The sequence below is a fragment of the Pseudophryne corroboree genome, chromosome 2 (genome assembly GCF_028390025.1).
Source record: "Pseudophryne corroboree isolate aPseCor3 chromosome 2, aPseCor3.hap2, whole genome shotgun sequence".
NCBI lineage: Eukaryota > Metazoa > Chordata > Amphibia > Anura > Myobatrachidae > Pseudophryne > Pseudophryne corroboree.
In genome coordinates this window covers 97069209-97087486 of record NC_086445.1, presented here as the reverse complement: position 1 = coordinate 97087486, position 18278 = coordinate 97069209, and the positions used below count along the sequence as shown (strand labels likewise).

The 18278-nt window shown below is 47.7% G+C and overlaps 1 protein-coding gene across 3 annotated transcripts in view; it reads right to left on the bottom strand.

Annotated features, from left to right (window-relative positions):
* Nucleotides 1-18278, bottom strand: part of DYNC2H1 (dynein cytoplasmic 2 heavy chain 1) — a 1021614-nt gene that overhangs the window by 293949 nt on the left and 709387 nt on the right. For all 3 annotated transcript variants that reach the window (XM_063951545.1, XM_063951543.1, XM_063951544.1), the window contains one exon: nt 16983-17093. In XM_063951545.1, the coding sequence (XP_063807615.1) occupies nt 16983-17093 (111 nt within the window). The remainder of the gene's footprint in view (nt 1-16982; nt 17094-18278) is intronic.

Below are 18278 nucleotides of genomic sequence, written 5' to 3'. Positions count from 1 at the left end.
GCAGCTCTGCTTTTCGTTCAGTCCTGTCGGTTTATGTACGTCACTGCCGTCACATTGTCCGACTGGACCTGAATGGCCTGATTCTGAAGAAGAGATGAGGCCTGCAGAGGGGCATTGTAGATAGCCCTGAGTTCCAGGATGTTTATTGGAAGGGCGACATTCTGACTTGACCATCTTCCCTGAAACTGCACCCCTTGGGTGACTGCACCCCAACCTCTGAGGCTTGCGTCTGTGGTTAGCAGAATCCAATTCTGAATCCCGAACATGCGACCCTCGACTAGGTGAGAAGTCTGTAGTCACCACAGGTGGGAGATTCTGGCTTTTGGCGACAGACAGATCCTTTGTTGCATGTAAAGATGCGATCTGGACCATTTGTCCAACAGATCTAGCTGGGAGGGCCTTGCATGAAACCTTCCGTACTGAAGTACCTCGTAAGAGGTCACCATTTTCCCCAGAAGGCGAATGCACAGATGCACCGAGATCTAGGTTGGCTTCAGGACAGTCCGAACCATCGAATGGATTACCATTGCCTTTTCCAAGGGAAGGAACACTTTGTGTACAGTATAATTCCCAGGAAAGGGAATTGGTTCTAGGTGAGATTTTGGTAGGTTCAGAATCCACCCGTGATCCAGTAGTTGTTTTGTTGAGAGGCTAATGCTGTGCAACAACCGCTCCTTGGATGGTGACTTTATCAGAAGATCATCCAGGTACGGAATTATGTTCACTCCCTGTTTGCGGAGTAGGAACATCATCTCTGCCATGACTTTGGTGAACACCCTTGGTGCTGTGGAGAGACCAAATGGCAGGGCCTGGAACTGGCAGTGACAGTCCTGCAGTGCAATCCGTAGATAAGACTGATGAGGCGGCCAGATCGGAATGTGAAGGTACGCATCCTTGATATCCAGAGACACCAGGAATTACTCATCTCCATCTTGAATTTGAACACTCGTAAGTACGGGTTCAACGACTTGAGGTTCAGAATCCGTATTACCGAACTGTAGGGCTTCGGTACTACAAACAAATTGGAATAGTACCCCTTGTTTTGCAGATGAGGTGGAATTGGAACAATGACCCGAGTCTGTACCAGTTTTTGAATGGCGTCCTGTAAAGTTATACTTGTCTCTTGTGAAACTGGTAAGCCTGATTTGAAGAATCTGTGAGGTGGGAGTTCCTGGAACTCCAGTCTGTAGCCCTGGGAAATAAGATCTAGAATCGAACTTGTCCAGATGTGACTGAAGAATTTTAACCGGGCTCCCACCTGGTCAGTCTTCCAGGCATCGCGGTCCACCGTCATGCTGAAGGTTTTGAGGAAGCAGAGCTTGAGCCCTGTTCCTGTGAACCGGCAGTTGCTGATTTGCGTGATTTACCTCTGGTGGCTGTAGAAGAACCTCTGGGTATTCCCCTTAAACTTGGCAGTCCGAAAGGACTGTAAACTGGGACTTGAGTAGGCCTTCCTAGCTGGGGGAGCCGCAGAAGGAAGGTATGTGGACTTACCCGCAGTAGCTTTGGAGATCCATTTGTCTAGTTCATCTCCAAATAGGGCCTCATCTATGAAAGGGAGGCCTTCCACGCCTTTCCTGGAGTCCACATCCGCAATCCACTGGTGTATCCATACACCCCTGCATGCAGACACTGCCATAGCCATAGTGTGTGCGTTAAGCAAGCCTATATCTTTTATGGCTTCCACCATAAAATTCGCAGAGTCCTGTATATGCTGTAGAAACAGGATAACCTCCTCCTGAGGCATCCCTTCCATCAGGTTACCCGACCATTTGGCAATGGCTCTTGTAATCCACCCACATGCTATAGTGGGTCTCTGGGTCACCCCAGCAGCTGTATACAAGCATTTGAGCGTAGTCTCAATTTTACGATCAGCCGCGTCTTTTAGGGATGCTGCACCCGGGACAGGCAATACAATTTTTTGTGAAAGCCTGGATACTGATGCATCCACTATTGGTGGATTTTCACATTTTTTCCTATCCTCAGGTGGAAAAAGAAAAGATAATAACAAACGTTTAGGGATTTGAAATTTCCTATCAGGACTAACCCACGGTTCTTCAAACAGGGTATTTAATTCCTTTGACACAGGAAAAGTGGCTGGGGATTTCTTTATATATTAAAATAAGATTCCTCACTCTCCTCTGTCACCGTATCAGGGATATTTAGAACGTCTCTTATAGCTTCTATGAGAGCCTCTATTCCCTGCAACTGTCATGCCGCCGCCGCCGTACTTACCCCTCCGGGCACGCTGGGTCTCCGTGCGGCCGTCCTCGCTGGCGGTCTCCGGCTCCCGGCGCTCCGTCCCGCGATCGTGAGTGTGGACGTCGCGGTTACGCCCGGCGTCCACTGAAGGTGCGGGTGACGTCATCAACACTTCCCACCAATCAGGTACTGGCGGGAAGTTCAAATTCAGACGCCGGGCTGAGCTCCGGCGCCTGAGTATCATCTTTTCTACTTAGAAGTTGTGATCTCCAGTGCTCCTGTATTGCTGTGGCTCTCCGTGCCTCCAAGCACCTCAGCGACTCCACGCACCTCTGTGCCTCCAAGCACCTCAGCGTCTCCACGCACCTCAGTGCCTCCAAGCACCTCAGCGTCTCCACGCACCTCTGTGCCTCCAAGCACCTCAGCGTCTCCACGCACCTCCGTGCCTCCAAGCACCTCAGCGTCTCCACGCACCTCCGTGCCTCCAAGCACCTCAGCGTCTCCACGCACCTCAGCGCCTCCAAGCACCTCAGCGTCTCCACGCACCTCAGCGTCTCCACGCACCTCAGTGCCTCCACGCACCTCAGCGTCTCCACGCACCTCAGCGTCTCCACGCACCTCAGTGCCTCCAAGCACCTCAGTGTCTCCAAGCACCTCAGTGTCTCCAAGCACCTCAGTGCCTCCAAGCACCTCAGTATCGCTCTCGGTGAGCTCAGGGTATTCTTCACCAAATTCATCAGCGCCTTTTCATGTCTTGTCTTTCAGGAGACCTTCCGCATCCACACGTGCCTCCTGCCTGTCATTCAAATCCTGCATGAGGAAAACCTACATTCGGCCATCTCTGCTGCGGCCCAGTTGCGGTTCCTCTTCCCGGTCATCGGAAGAAACCCCGAGTCCACAACACTCCCAAACCAGGTCAGTGATAGTATACTCCGGCCTCATGGACCCGGGGGATCGGAACACAGAGTCGAGCGCCATCCAAAGTTTGGCTTCCCGAGTTCAGACTCAGGAGGCGACACAGGGCCAGGTGATGCAATATCTCCAGGAATTGTCCGGCCGATTGGATCAAATTCAAGCATCCTTAGCTTCCGTAATTCCGGTTTCAGTTCCCGTAACTGCTCCAGTTGCCGTTTCCAGTAACGTCCAACCTCCGGCCGGTACCAGGTCACGCCTTCAGCTTCCTACTCCTTCCCGCTATAATGGGAATCCAAAGAATTGCCGTGGTTTTTTAAACCAGTGCGAGGTGCACTTCGAGCTTCTCTCTCATAATGTCCCTACAGATCGGTCTAAGGTGGCGTATATTATTTCCCTGCTCGAAGGGTCAGCGTTGGATTGGGTGTCTCCGTTATGGGAACGAAATGATCCCGTGGTTTCCAACTACACCAACTTCATCACGTTCTTTCGAAGAATCTTCGACGAGCCCGGCAATTAGACTCCCTGATTTCTGATGCACTTGAGCACCCTTGGGAGCAACGGAATCGGAGGAAACAGGTAGACCAGCTGGTAAGGCCAAGGCGACGTCAGTGCATCTACTGCCCTTGCTTGAGGGTCCCTGGTTCGTGAGCAATACCAGTGAAGCTTCTTGTTGAGACGAGAAGCCATCATGTCTATCTGTGGGCAGCCCCACCGGTGGATGATCTGTTGGAACACCTGATGGTGGAGACCCCACTCCCCCGGGTGGAGATTATGACGACTCAGGAAGTCCACCTCCCAGTTGTCCACTCCTGGAATGAAGATTGCTGACATTTTTTTCCGCCTAGAGGAGTATTTTTGACACCTCTCGCATGCAGGCTCTGCTTTTTGTTCTTCCTTGCCGATTGATGTACGCCACTACTGTGGCATTGTCCGACTCTACTTGGATCGCATGATCCTTGAGCAGAGGAGAGGCCTGAAGCAGAACATTGAAGATCGCTCAAAGTTCCAGAATGTTGATCGGAAGGAGGGCTTTGTGGGCTGACCACCTCCCCTGGAACTGCGCCCCTTGGGTGACAGCTCCCCATCCTCTCAGACTCGCATCTGTTGTGAGGAGGATCCAATCCTGAATCCCGAAACTCTGGCCTTCCAGGAGATTGGAGGATTGCAGCCACCACAGGAGGGAAATCATGGCCTGAGGCGACAGCCGTATCATCCGGTGCATCTGAAGATATGATCCGGACTATTTGCTCAGGAGATCCAGCTGAAAAGTCATGGCATGGAACCTCCCATATTGGATCGCCTCGTATGAGGCAACCATCTTTCCCAACAATCTTATGCAAAGATGGATGGACACTCGAGTAGGTCGGAGCACTTACCATCTCCTGAAGTGTTCTCACCTTGTCCTCTGGTAGGAACACCTTCTGGGTCACAGTATCCCTCCCCAGGAACAGGAGCCGCTGAGTCGGCTCCAGATGGGACTTCTGTAAGTTGAGGATCCACCCATGGCGTGACAGAAGTTGGATAGTGCAGTCGATATGGAGCAACAAAAGTTCCCTGGATCTTGCTTTGATCAGAAGATCGTCCAGGTAAGGGACAATATTGACTCCCTGGACCCGGAGCTGGAACATCATCTCCGCCATCACTTTTGTGAACACCCTGGGAGCTGTGGACAGGCTGAAGGGCAGTGCCTGGAATTGGTAATGATCGTCCAGCAGGGCAAACCTCCGGTACGCCTGATGAGGTGGCCAAATCAGAATATGGAGGTAGGCGTCCTTGATATCCAAGGAAACCATGAACTCCTGTTCTTCCAGGCCCGCAATCACTGCTCGCAAGAAGTTCCATTTTGAACTTTAACACCTTCAGGTAAGGATTCAAGGACTTTAGATTCAAAATGGTCCTTACTGAACCATCTGGTTTTGGAACCACAAACAGGTTGGAGTAATAACCCTTGCCTCGTTGTGGTATTGGTACTGGAACAAGGATGTGGGACTGGACCAACTTTAGGATGGCCTGTTGAAACGTAACCTGCATATCTACCAAAACTGGTAAGCTTGATTTGAAAAAGAGTTGGGGAGGAGCACTGTCGAACTCTAGCTCGCAGCCTTCAGAAACAAGATCTCTGACCCAGATATCCTGGCAGGAAGCCTCCCAGACGCGGCTGAAGTGACGCAGTCGAGCTCCCACCTCGAGATCCCCTCGGGGTGGGTGGGCACCGTCAAGCTGAGGCCTTAGTGGAAGCAGAATTGGTGGTCCGTTCCTGAGAGCTGGTGCTTGCAGGCTTTCTTGACTTACCTATGGTGCCTCTAGCCGTACTGGAGGCACCCCTGGCCTTAGATCAAAATCTGTGAGACCGAAAGGACTGTACAGGCGGTCCCGGGTAAGAGCGTCTCGCCGGCGGGGCCCCACAGGGGAGAAACGTGTATTTCCCTGACGTAACTTTGGAAATCCATGTATCCAATTCAACCCCAAAGAGCCATCACCTGAAAAGGGAGGGATTCCACACTGCGTTTGGATTTCGTGTCCGCTATCCACTGAAGCAACCACAAGGCCCGGCGTGCCAACACTGCCATGGCAGAGGTCCTAGCATTAATGTTCTCCATCTCCTTGAGGGAATCACAGAGGACGCGTGTAGTGTCCTGAATGTGCTTTAGGAGGGTCACCATAGTGACCAGGGGCATAGCCCCAGAGAGGCCCTCCTGAATTTGAGTGGCCCATGAATGAATGGCATGGGTCATCCAGCAACCTGCAATGACCGGCCGTTGCGATACACCTGCTATAATGTAAATAGATTTGAGTGTAGCTTCTATTTTCCTATCCCCAGGATCCTTTTATGGTAAAGGAGCCCAGGGCAGGCATCACCGCATTTTTGGACAGCCGAGAGACTGATACATCAACCCCCGGGGGTTCCTCCCAAAATTTCCTACCTTCAGGAGCAAATGGGAAAGTGCGCAAAAACTTTTTGGACACTTGGAATTTTTTGTCTGGAATTTTCCAGGCCAACTTGATTGGTCATCTAACTCTGCAGAATCAGGGAAAGTGACATTAGGCTTGTTTTGTGTAAAGAAAAACAACTGCTATGATGCAGTGTCCTCTAGAGGGAGCTTTAACACATCCCATATAGCCAGAATTAGGGGTTCAATACCCTGAGCAGAACTGGTATCCCCACTAATGGGGTCAGACATATTTTTCAGAGACCCTAGCCATGCGGACTCTGGACCCTCTCCTCCAGCCCCTTCACTGCATTTTCACAAGAAACAGAATCACATGATACTGGAGAGAATCTAGTGTGACATATATAGCACAGCTTGTGTTTACCCATGTTTCACAGTAAGCACAATAACATACACATACAGTAATATATCTCAAGCCTGCCCTTACTGTATGTGGGAGGAGACACACAGAGAGAAAGACACCAGCACACCCCTAGCTGTACAGCCCCAATGAGGCTGACAGCTAACTATATCACAGTAAACACTAATAATGTCTGTCCTGTAGAGGACTCAGATAGTGTACAATAGCGGCTCTCCCCCTTTGCTACACCCTGTACCAGTGTTCCAGCATGGCTTGAAAGGCAGGAAGCGCTGTGTGCTCCGTGTGTGGCTGCATTAAGCAGAGGAAGGTGCCAAAATGCCTCTGGTCCCGCTGTGAGGTAGCTCCGCCCCCTCCAATAGCGCCGGAGCTACAGTGATTATTTATACTGGCAATGTCTCCCGTTTGCTCAAAAACGTAATACATGTGCTAGTTCAAGCGACTGTCAGCCAATCTACACACTAGCGGGACTCCCCCAGGAGGGTCCCATACGCTGCGCCTGCGTTCAGCCGCACTTTGAACAGGGGGCCCCCCTAGCGGGGCCCCCGGTTTGTACTCACCAGACGTCACCTTCAGGCAGTGTTAGGGGTGTGCGGCATGCTGCGGCTGTGACAGCCAAGGCGCAGTGCCCCGCTGAACAACAACCCCTCAGGACAGTGGTCCTGCAGCAGGGAAGCGGCTCTACACCTCGCAAGGCCAGTGACCGCCCCCCAACCCCCCCTCCTCCACTAACTCCCACAGTTCAGATATGCTGTTGCCCAAACAGCATACCAAAAATAACAAACATTAAAAAGAAATTGAAGAAAACTCTCTGGAGCTCAGAGATGTGCATCCTCTCCTGAGGGCACTTTTTTCTAAAGTGCCAGTAGGAGGGGGCATAGAGGGGAGGAGTCAGCACACCCAGTGAAAAAATTTAAAGTGCACCTGCTCCTTTGGACCCCGTCTATTCCCCATCGTACTAGATTCCCCAATATTCCTTATGGATGCTAGAGAAATTTTAAGTGCACCGGCTCCTTTGGACCCCGTCTATACCCCATCGTACTAAGGGGCCTATTTATAATTTTTACTAAAATAATGTGAAAAAGGGTGCTTTCACACCCTTTTCACATTATTTTAGCATCACCTGAATGTATTTGGAAAAACTGCTCCAAACCCTTTAATTCACTTTTTTTTTTAGTACCCCACATCGCATTCCCCATACTTACAATGGGAAATATGATGTGGCCAAATGTACTCAAAAAAAATTTGAAAAAAATACCGCAGTGTGCTCTATGATAATCTCGCGAGTTCATAGGACAGCACTGCGATAAGCACCCTTTTGCCCAGTTTTCTCTGCCCCTGGGGGGGGCGACCGGACGGCGGCGATGTCGGCGGCGCATACGCAGCAGGACATCGGGGTATTTTTTACGAAAAATACCCCGATGAAGCTGCGAAGAGGCATCGCAGGGACAGGGCTTGACCGCAAGCTCTGTCCCTGCATGCGATAATTGATACATCCCTGTGATGTAATCAAATATCGCAGTGCGAGTTTGGGTGATTTTATCACCTGTCATCCACATCCTGTTATGAGCCACGGCTGTGGCTCATTCCTGTTTTGCAGTTTTGTTCTGTATTTCATGTTATACTTCTGTTTATGTTCCCCGTGGGTGTCATGGGGTGCTCGGAGCTCACCCTTAAGAAGGGGATACTGTTATGAACCACAGGTAGTGGTTCATTCCTATTTTATGTTTATAAAGTTGTCTTGCATGCCAGGATTTCCCGTTGCTCTGTTTTAGAATACTCTTGTCTGCTGCCGCTGGTGAGTCTGTGTAATTGCAGCTTGTTCCCATGTGTTCAGCCTCACCTGGCTGCTAATTGCATCTTGTCAGTTTAGAGTCATGCAACAGGGCAGCTGCATGGGATTATTAATTAGGCCTCTCTGTTATATGCTGGCTGTTTGCAATTCACAGATGCTGGTGATATTCCTTGGTTTGCAGTCTGCTTGAAGTTTGAGCTGGTTCCTGTCAGTCCCTGTGTCAGTCCCTGTGTCGATTCCTGTGTCTGATCCCGTGTCCTGCTGTGAGGCGTTCCTGCCATGAGTTCCAGTGGCTTTGCCTGTCCCTGGTCAAGTCTTCTGGCTTCCTGGTGTCCACCGGTCTGTCGTTTGGGATTCTGCCTGTCCTCCAGTTCTGAGAGTCAGTGTCGGCAGCATTAGAAGTTCCTGTCCGTTTGCCAGTATTCGTACCGGTTCCGTGAGTAGCGGCTCTCCCGCGTCCGTTGGCCTAGGCCGCTGTATTCCATTATTGTTTCTGTCCCTGGTGTTTTGCAGAGGGTTCTGCTTGTGCTGTCACCGCCGGTACACAAAGGTATTGTGTCGGCGTGTGATCAGCATTTCCTTTGTTCTTTTCCTTTGGCGGTTTCTCCGCACATACTTTAGGTTTTTAGTTAGCTTGTAGCCCCTGGCCTGTTTGCTTAGTTAGAGGTCCTCTTGTTATCATTCTGCCTCGGATTTCCCTTTGTCTCTCATTAAGACCGGGGGGCACCGGAGTTGGGCAGACATAATCCGCCCTTCAAACGTGGCTGCCAAGGGCTCAAGAAACCATAGTCTCGCAAGGGATTTCCGATAGCACGGGTGAGACAACAGAGTTAGGGCGCCAGGGGCTATTCCCTTTCCATTCCCCTTTCCCAGCGTTACGTCCTGGTGCTCTGGACTCACTTCATGAACATCTCCCTTGTTCTGAGCATCAGGAACCTAACACATCCTGGATGCGTATGGTGATAAATAGGCCCCTAAGTCTCCCCAATATCCCTTATGGATGCTAGAGAAATGGAGACAGACTCCTTTTATGGCTTTGTTGCCAGTCTGGGTACTGTGTCCGCTGTTCAGTGTCTGTGTCCTTACACAGTGGGAGACGCCCCATTTAGAAGCCGGCGACCCGCTAACTGGGATGCCGGCTTAGTACTCCCCACTCTTCATTCTTCTGGCTCTGTTAGGGGTGGCGGCGTGCTGCGGGAATGTACGCTCGTCGTGGTGGGGCTTGCAAATAGTTCCCTCAGGAGCTCAGTGTCCTGTCAGCGGGGAACGAGACCATTAACCCTGAGAGAGGTTGGGCCTTCTCCCCCCTAAGTCCCACGACGCAGGCAGGCTGGTGCCATCCAGCCCTGCCTGAAAACAACAAACACAGGAAATAAATGCAGAAAACTTCAGGAGCTTCCAGAGACGTGACCGGCTCCTCCGGGCACATTTTCTAAACTGAGTCTGGTAGGAGGGGCATAGAGGGAGGAGCCAACGCACACTATCAATTTCTTAAAAGTGCCTATGGCTCCTAGTGGACCCCTCTATACCCCATGGTACTAAATTGATTCCCAGTATCCCCTAGGACGCAAGAGAAATTATATCTTAGGTCAGGCATTTCTAGCTACAAGCAGTTACATTTATTGGGGAAGTGAGATTTGTAAAAATTATGGGGTGTATTCAATTAAAGTCGGATCCATTCTGACATGCATTTGTTGGAATGGATCCGACAAGGGCTGGGGAGACTGGGGAGAGCAGCGGCTACAGCACAGCGTAGCAGGAGAATGGGGCACCGCCACCAGACCTCACGGCAGCGTCCACCCGGCTCCAGAAAGCGGGACCTCGCTTGCTGGAGCAGGGTGGACGCTGCCGTGAGCGGCGGCAGTGCCCTATACTTCTGCTACGCTGCTGCGCTCCCCAGTCTCCCCGCTGCTCTCCCCGTCTCCCCGCTGTTCTCCCTCGTCTCCTTCTCTCAGCTCCCTCATCTCAATCCAACTTTTTTTTAAAGTCAGATTGAGTTGGTCGGAAACGGGGCCAAAACCTGCCGATTTTGGCCCTGTTTCCGACAGAAGCTCGCGGATCGGCGGCTATTTCACCGATCCACGTGCTTTCCGACAAGTCGGAATTCCCGACTTGTCTGAAAATTCTGGGGTGTATTGAATAGGTCTGAACCCCTTCCAACCTAAAAAAGTCAAAACTGCCATCATTCCGACAGACGGCAGCTTTCGACTGCAATTGAATATACCCCTTAGTATGTGTTCTACTAAAGTGTTCACTAGACAGCAATGCATATTCCAACGTCTAGACGTACAGACTGATAACAAACAATCCTTTTGTGATGACATCATACATGAAAGCGAGCAACAGCAACAAGGATGGGGGGGTACAAATGTTCACAAGACTTTCCTGTACACCAAGTTTACAGCGATTATCACAAACAGAATGTGGAAGGTAGCGGCCAGTAAAACCATCTTGTGCATTACCAGATGCTTAGGGGTCAATTCAATTAGGTGTGATGTGACATATATTGCATTCAGGAATGCAACACCGGGGAGACACTTGCCTCTCCAACTATGCCTTGCACCCATAAAGGTGCAAAGGAAAATCAGGGATGTAGTGGCTGCCGTTACTGCCAAATACGTGCACAGCCCAGCACTGCCACCTGGGCACATCGAGCCTAACTGAATTGATTCTGAAGAGTTAACTTTCAAACACCGGGCTTCTTACTTTTAGCGAGGAGAGGAGTTTTATTGGCAAAATGCTTTTTTTTTTTTTAACCTGGCGTTCTGTTTCAACAAAGCGGTCTTGTAGTGATTACAATTATAGGCTTTGCAGTAGAATTATATGGAGTGTGCGAAAGTAAAAGCTATCATTTTTCATAAATAGAATGCTTAAGCAAAAATGAAATGCAAAGCCCTTCATTTCCCGGAAATTAGCATGACCATATTTTATACCCTGAATGCCTTCTGGTTATGTAACAGACACATTTATAAACACTTATCAGCTGAAAGAAATGTAAGCAGCTGCTAACGCAGAGCTGGGCTTCTCTGCCTGGTTTCCTAGCTGCTGTGTCTTTTCACAAAGCCTCACGCAGGACACATGACCGCTCCAAACCGGAGACCTATTCACGCCGGAGCACTTGTTGTCAGATTGGAGCAATTAATCCAATGTGTAGCGTTACAGCAAGGACTATTATGGAAGTAGAATCTAAATATGGCATTAATATAATAAGTGAACGGAAGGAAATTAAAACATTGTACAATTAAGGGCTTTCTGATGTAAAAAGGCAGAACATCATAGGAAGTGTCAGTGTTGGAGCGAAACAGCAAGAGCTTATTAAACCTTTCTAAAAGTCTGGCTTAGAAGTAGGAACATCATCACTTTATACTGTATTTATGTTATATGTATGTTTTAATTACGTTTTATGTTAACGTTATATCTTTAAAGTTCATACATGTAGGTCTGTGTATGGGTTTGGGGAGTGGTACCCCCCGGGTCTGGTGGGGCTGGGCCACCTTGGGGTAGCATGCCATTATTATTTATTTAGCACTTATGTAACACTCCTATTTTTTCACTAATATTACTCTTTTGAGTATTTTATTAACACCCTTATTTTTGTAGCACTTTCTAACCCATAGCTTCTGCTTCTTTCTTAACACATATTAACACTTTAGTATTTCAATGGTGTGCTGCCCTGGGGTGGTCGGGCCTGGGCCGACTTTGTGGGGTCCAAGCCTTGGACCTATGCTTAGTTAGGGACCTCCAGCAATAGAGCAGCCGTGAAGTGGCCTGGAGGCTTATCATATCTTTTGCAAAACATATGTAACGAAGAGCTCTAAATTTCCTATTATTACATAGTATATAGTTCTTCTTACTAACAGCCAGCAGAGTGCGTGGGAAAAATCCCTTCTGTATTTCTTGTCTAGAGTAACCCCCTCCCGCAGCACCTGGGGATTGTTACCAGCTTGATTAGAGCAGTTTTCCACTATTTAATGTAGGTCATACATGTAGTGAATACCTAGACCTCAGATACAGGCATTACTGCCCATTCATTTCCATCCCCAAATTTTAATTCAGTGTTCTATCTCAGTAAGTAGCATTTAGTGCAGGTTCTGTTAATTGTTTAATTTAATTGCAATTATTTCCTGGCAATTGCTCAGCTACAGCTGTGTCATAGTAAACAATAAGTGTGAAACTGGACCGGAATTGACGTCAGGAACCCTCCCTGCAAACGCATGGACACGCCTGTGTTTTTCCAACCACTCCCAGAAAACGGTCAGTTGACACCCGCAAACGCCCTCTTCCTGTCAATCTCCTTGCAAACGCCCGGTACAAATGGATCCTTTGCACAAGCCCATTGCTGAGCGGCGATCCGCTTTGTACCCGTGCGACGCGCCTGCGCATTGCGGTGCATATGCATGCGCAGTTTAAATCTGATCGCCTGCTGTACGAAAACGCAGCCTAGCGATCAGGTCTGAATTAGGCTCATAACCTGTTCATACGGGTTGGGATCACGTGACCGATGTTTGGAATCACGCTGGTCACAATACCGACACCAGGATCCTGAACTTTAGATTGCCGGGCTCCCCTTTCTTGCCACAGGTTCTATTCCCACTCTATGGGTGTTGTAGACACCCACGAGTGGGAATAGTCCCCGTCAGTCGGCATGCCCACTGTCGGGCTGTTAAGCGTGCAGGGTCCCGGCGTCTGTATAGTGACCCGACCGCCAGTCACATAACTACATCCCGTTCATGCAGTAGCCTAACATGAAGTATTGTCCTGCACACCTCTATAGGACTGCAAGGTAAAATGCACAATGTGATGTAGGGTGCAGTTCCCAAGTGTTTAGATGTCGTCCCGAAGGCACAATGCCTGCATCGTCCTCTGCATTTATTTGTGCTGACTCTTAAACGTTTTACATTAAGGGGTATATGCAATTGCGGTCGAATTCCCGAAAATGTCGAAAAACGGGACATTTTCTCCCAAAAAAAAAAATCGACAATACAATTCAGTACTTTTCGTCAAAAAAAACGGACTTTCCAAATTCGACTTTTTGAAATTTGACATTTGTCAAATTCGACATTTCTGCAATGGTACAAATGCGGCAATTCGACAAAAGTATATTCAATTGAAGATTGTAAATTCGACAACAGTGCTTTTAGACAGTAAATTCGTCATTTTCAATCCGCCACACTTTGCTGGCGGAATCTAATAAAAAAATGTAAAAACATGTTTATTTTGGTGTTTTTTTTATTGGTACAGTAATAGCATATCTATTTATATTAGAAGAGATTAGGTACTTGGTTTGTCTATTTTGGAGGCACAAGTATTATTTATATATTTTTAAAAATATATATATATATATATATATATATATATATTTTTTTTAATGGAATGGTAAAAATCTGGAAAAAAAAAATGCGTGGGGTCCCCCCTCTTAAGCATAACCAGCCTCGGGCTCTTCGAGGCGGTCCTGGTTCTAAAAATCCGGGGGAAAAACTGACAGGGGATCCCCCATATTTTTAAAACCAGCACCGGGCTCTGCGCCTGGTGCTGGTGCAAAAAATACGGGGGACAAAAAGAGTAGGGGTCCCCCATATTTTTTACACCAGCATCGGGCTCCACTAGCTGGGTAGATAATGCCACAGCCGGGGGTCACTTTTATACAGCGCCCTGCGGCCGTGGCGTGTGAACATAGGTAAGTATGTATGTGTCGACATGTGTGAAAAAAAGTTTTACTCTCACGGTGTGCGTGTCCTGTTTTTATTTGGGTATTTTTTTTCCAGTAGAACTACAGGTACCAGCGGGCCCGTTTTTCTCCCACATGCTGGTACTTGTGGTTCTCCAAGTACCAGCTTGCGGGGAGGCTTGCTGGGACTTGTAGTACTACTGGAAAAAACAATATTCTTTAATTTTTCAATGGATGGGGGGGGACAGCCTCGGGCTTCACCCCTGGCCCTTGGGTGGCTGGAGGGGGGGGGACCCCTTGATTGAAGGGGTCCCCACTCCTCCAGGGTACCCCGGCCAGGGGTGACTAGTTGCGTATTTAATGCCACGGCCGCAGGGCGCTGTATAAAAGTGACCCCCGGCTGTGGCATTATCTACCCAGCTAGTGGAGCCCGATGCTGGGGTAAAAAATACGGGGGACCCCTACTCTTTTTATCCCCCGTATTTTTTGCACCAGCACCAGGCACAGAGCCCGGTGCTGGTTTTAAAAATACGGGGGATCCCCTGTCAGTTTTCCCCCCGGATTTTTAGAACCAGGACCCCTCTCGAAGAGCCCGAGGCTGGTTATGCTTAGGAGGGGGGACCCCACGCAATTTTTTTCGGGTTTTTTACCGGTTTCCCCCCGTTTTTTTTAACATTTTTTAAAATCGAATCAAAATCCGGCAAATCGTCCGTTTTTCGACAGCGGGACTGTTGAATCCGTTTTTAATTGAATATGTAGAATGCCGGCACCCACCTGCCGGAATTCGACGGTCGAATTGTGTCGAATTAAAAAACGGGCGAAAAATTGCTGCGATTCGCCGGCAATTGCATATACCCCTATGCCTTGAAAGGAGATGGTGCTCATAGAAAGTAGAGAGTGAAAATTTGGGTGGAGAGGGGTATGGGTCGTTGGATTGACACAAATTAGGTCGACCATGGAAGGTCCACATGCATTAGGTCGACAGGGACAACAGGTCGACATGTACTAGGTCGACAGGTCAAAAGGTTGACATGTTTTTTTTTTTACTGTTTTTGGTGTAGTTTTCTCCGTAAAGTGACTGGGAACCCAAATTAGTGCACCGTGTTCCCTCGCATGGCTCGTGCTACCGCTTCGCTCGGCACAGATTACCGTTACAATCGTAGTCCTGTTAAGTATGAAAAAATCCCCCCAAAATGATTTTTTTTAAAACTCATGTCGACCTTTTGACCTGTCAACCTAGTACATGTCGACCTAACAGGCACGTCGACATAATGGCACTGTCGACCTGAGTTGTGTCGACCTAACGACCGTAACCCGTGGAGAGACGACGCCCACAGAAAGCCATCACATGTAATGATCTAAAAGAAGGGAAATATGAATCAGCACAGACTTGAAAAAAAAGAGAGAGGTTGACCTGAAACTGACAGGACTTTTTTTTTCACCATGAATATTTCTCATTGCCCTGCAGTCGCAAAAATGTAGGCAACAAATTACAATTTTTCTATATAGATGTATCCTCATATACTATTTCCGCAGTCGTGCAAAATGGCCCTTCTTGGGAAGCAAGGTCCCATGCGATACTTGCACAACTGTGTGTAAATGAGTCTGAATCTGTATAGGAAGTGATGCCATGCAGCAGCCACTGCTTTTTCTCACGCGAAGTTCTGTTGTGCTTCATCTAAGACCGGTGTCTCTGGTACATACTGAGTGGTGTTTCTCTGCATTTATTGTGCCAATAAAATACTAAAAAGTTGCGACGCTACACTGCTTGGCACAGCTTATTAATAAACAAAAGGGAGAAAGAAGAAGGCTCTTGTGTGGGCGCACTCATTAATGGTAGTTAAATAACTAGAATGAATAACACTAGGTTGATTAGTCAGCAGATAAAACAAAATTTATTTGGAAATATTAAGAATATAATTGCCCCTGGTTGAGGAGATGTGAATGATCCCAGATAAAAATGTTCTGGTCCTGCCTCAGGAAATGAGATGGAGAGGGGTAGAGACACTGCAAGTCATAAACCATTTCTCACCCGGCCAGTACAGATGATCTGTATTAATGAGATCAATTAAGTCAATTGATTTTAGATTCTGTCATAATCCTAATGAAGGAATAACAGCTGTTATGGCAATAAGTAATAATAGAAACAAATCAAAGGATATACCAGGGTAAAGAAAGAAAAGGATAGGAACAAATGGTGATGCTGCTGTTGGAGTCACATACCACACATCATATGCAATGATTGATGTTCTACAACACTGAGTATTCCCTGTGAGTCTCCACCTCAGGTACTAACTCAGCCCATCAATTTGCATATGTTCCTATCCTTTTCTTTCTTTACCCTGGTATATCCTTTGATTTGTTTCTATTATTACTTATTGCCATAACAGCTGTTATTCCTTCATTAGGATTATGACAGAATCTAAAATCAATTGACTTAATTGATCTCATTAATACAGATCATCTGTACTGGCCGGGTGAGAAAGGGTTTATGACTTGCAGTGTCTCTACCCCTCTCCATCTCATTTCCTGAGGCAGGACCAGAACATTTTTATCTGGGATCATTCACATCTCCTCAACCAGGGGCAATTATATTCTTAATATTTCCAAATAAATTTTGTTTTATCTGCTGACTAATCAACCTAGTGTTATTCATTCTAGTTATTTAACTACCATTAATGAGTGCGCCCACACAAGAGCCTTCTTCTTTCTCCCTTTTGTTTATGCATATGTCACTGGCTCTGGGCGCACCCCCAAACTGGACATTATATTAAAGATTTTACTTGAAAATTGTCCAAATTTGGTTTTTCTGTAATCAAAAACTATTTTCAGACCGGTGCCGGGTCGCCCCCTTTGTGTAACAGCTTATTAATGCCAGGCGTCTCGCGAAGCATAGCGTATTGAGGCTAGATGTATTAGGACAAATCTGAGCACTGTGGATACAATTACCGCCAGTTACTACAAACGTCATGATTGCAGGATAGGCCGCCAAGATCGGGACAGATGTGAGGTACAATACCTGCCTGTGTTGCGTAGCTGCTGGCTCCAATTCTAGCAGTCATTTATCACAAACTAATTCTGCTACATATTTACCTCATACGTTATCTTCAAACTGGACTGAAGTAAAATTGGAGTAAATTTCGGGTGCACTTCAGCCGTAAGCCATAGACGGAAACTTGGTTTTGGCTGAAGAGTGTTTAATTCCTGTCAAATTACAAAGAAAATGTCTTTAGTAAATGACAGCAATAAATAAACAAACACATGTATAAACTGGCAAAATACAATTTAGAATATTTGTAGAAATGTTTTATTGTGGCAGCTTTTTCCCACCGAAATCAAAGTGTACTTGTAGCAAAGACTTGGAGGCAGACAAATAATTGATGGTGTCAGTACAAAGCTATGCATCCAATATCACAGACCAGATGGTGAAAAACAAACAAACAAAATAAAAAAAACTTGTCAAATTATTATTTCACAGTTGGATACATTCACCCCAGGAAGCAAATCAAATTCCCTGCTGGCAGCTTTCAACCTTTGCCTGCAAAAATGAATTTTGCCAAATAAGCAATAGATTGAAATATTTGCTCCATGTAATCTATTTAAACTGCAGAGAGAACAAGCACAACAAAGGTCCTCTCCATGAATGGAAACTAGACGCTACGCGTCTGGTTCCCTTCAAAGCGGGGGGGGGGGGGGGGGGCACAGTGGCGGATCTTGCCATGGTGTGGCGCCCTCCGGAAGGCGGCGCCCCGGGCAAAAGTCCTGCTTGCCCGTGGCAAGATCTGCTACTGACCCTCACAAATCAACACTTCAACCCTGGCACTGCAAATTCACCAGATATCTGCAAAAATGTTCATGAACCGCCAAATGACAGTGGAGGAAATCCCGCTCTAAAGCGGATCATTTTACAGCGCTGGCCTTTCCCTTTCTAAACAGTCTTAATTCAAGAACCTCATCTCCTCCAGTGTTCAAACCCCTGGCATCTCTTTGTCATTGTCAACCCCTGCCTTGACTCCCCTCCTTACTCTCTGCCCTTGACTTTACTATTTACTTCACATTCAAAATTGACTCCATACTTTAGGACATCACACCACAGAAGGGCCTTTGCAAACAGTCCCCTCCTTTCCCTGACCACCCCTCTCTATCAATCTTACCAACTCTGACTTCTTTTTCCCCTGTATCCGGAGATGAAGTCATGGTCCTCATCCGGTTCTCCCCCTTCACCTCCCCACTAGACCCTCTCCCCTCCCGTCTCCTCTGCTACCTTTCTCCTTCTAGCTGTTTCCATTTTCCCACCTCCTCAATCTCTCCCTCTAATCAGGAACTGTCCCCTCTGTGTTTACACATGCCTTCGTCTCCCCCATTCTGAAAAGCCTACACTTGATCCTA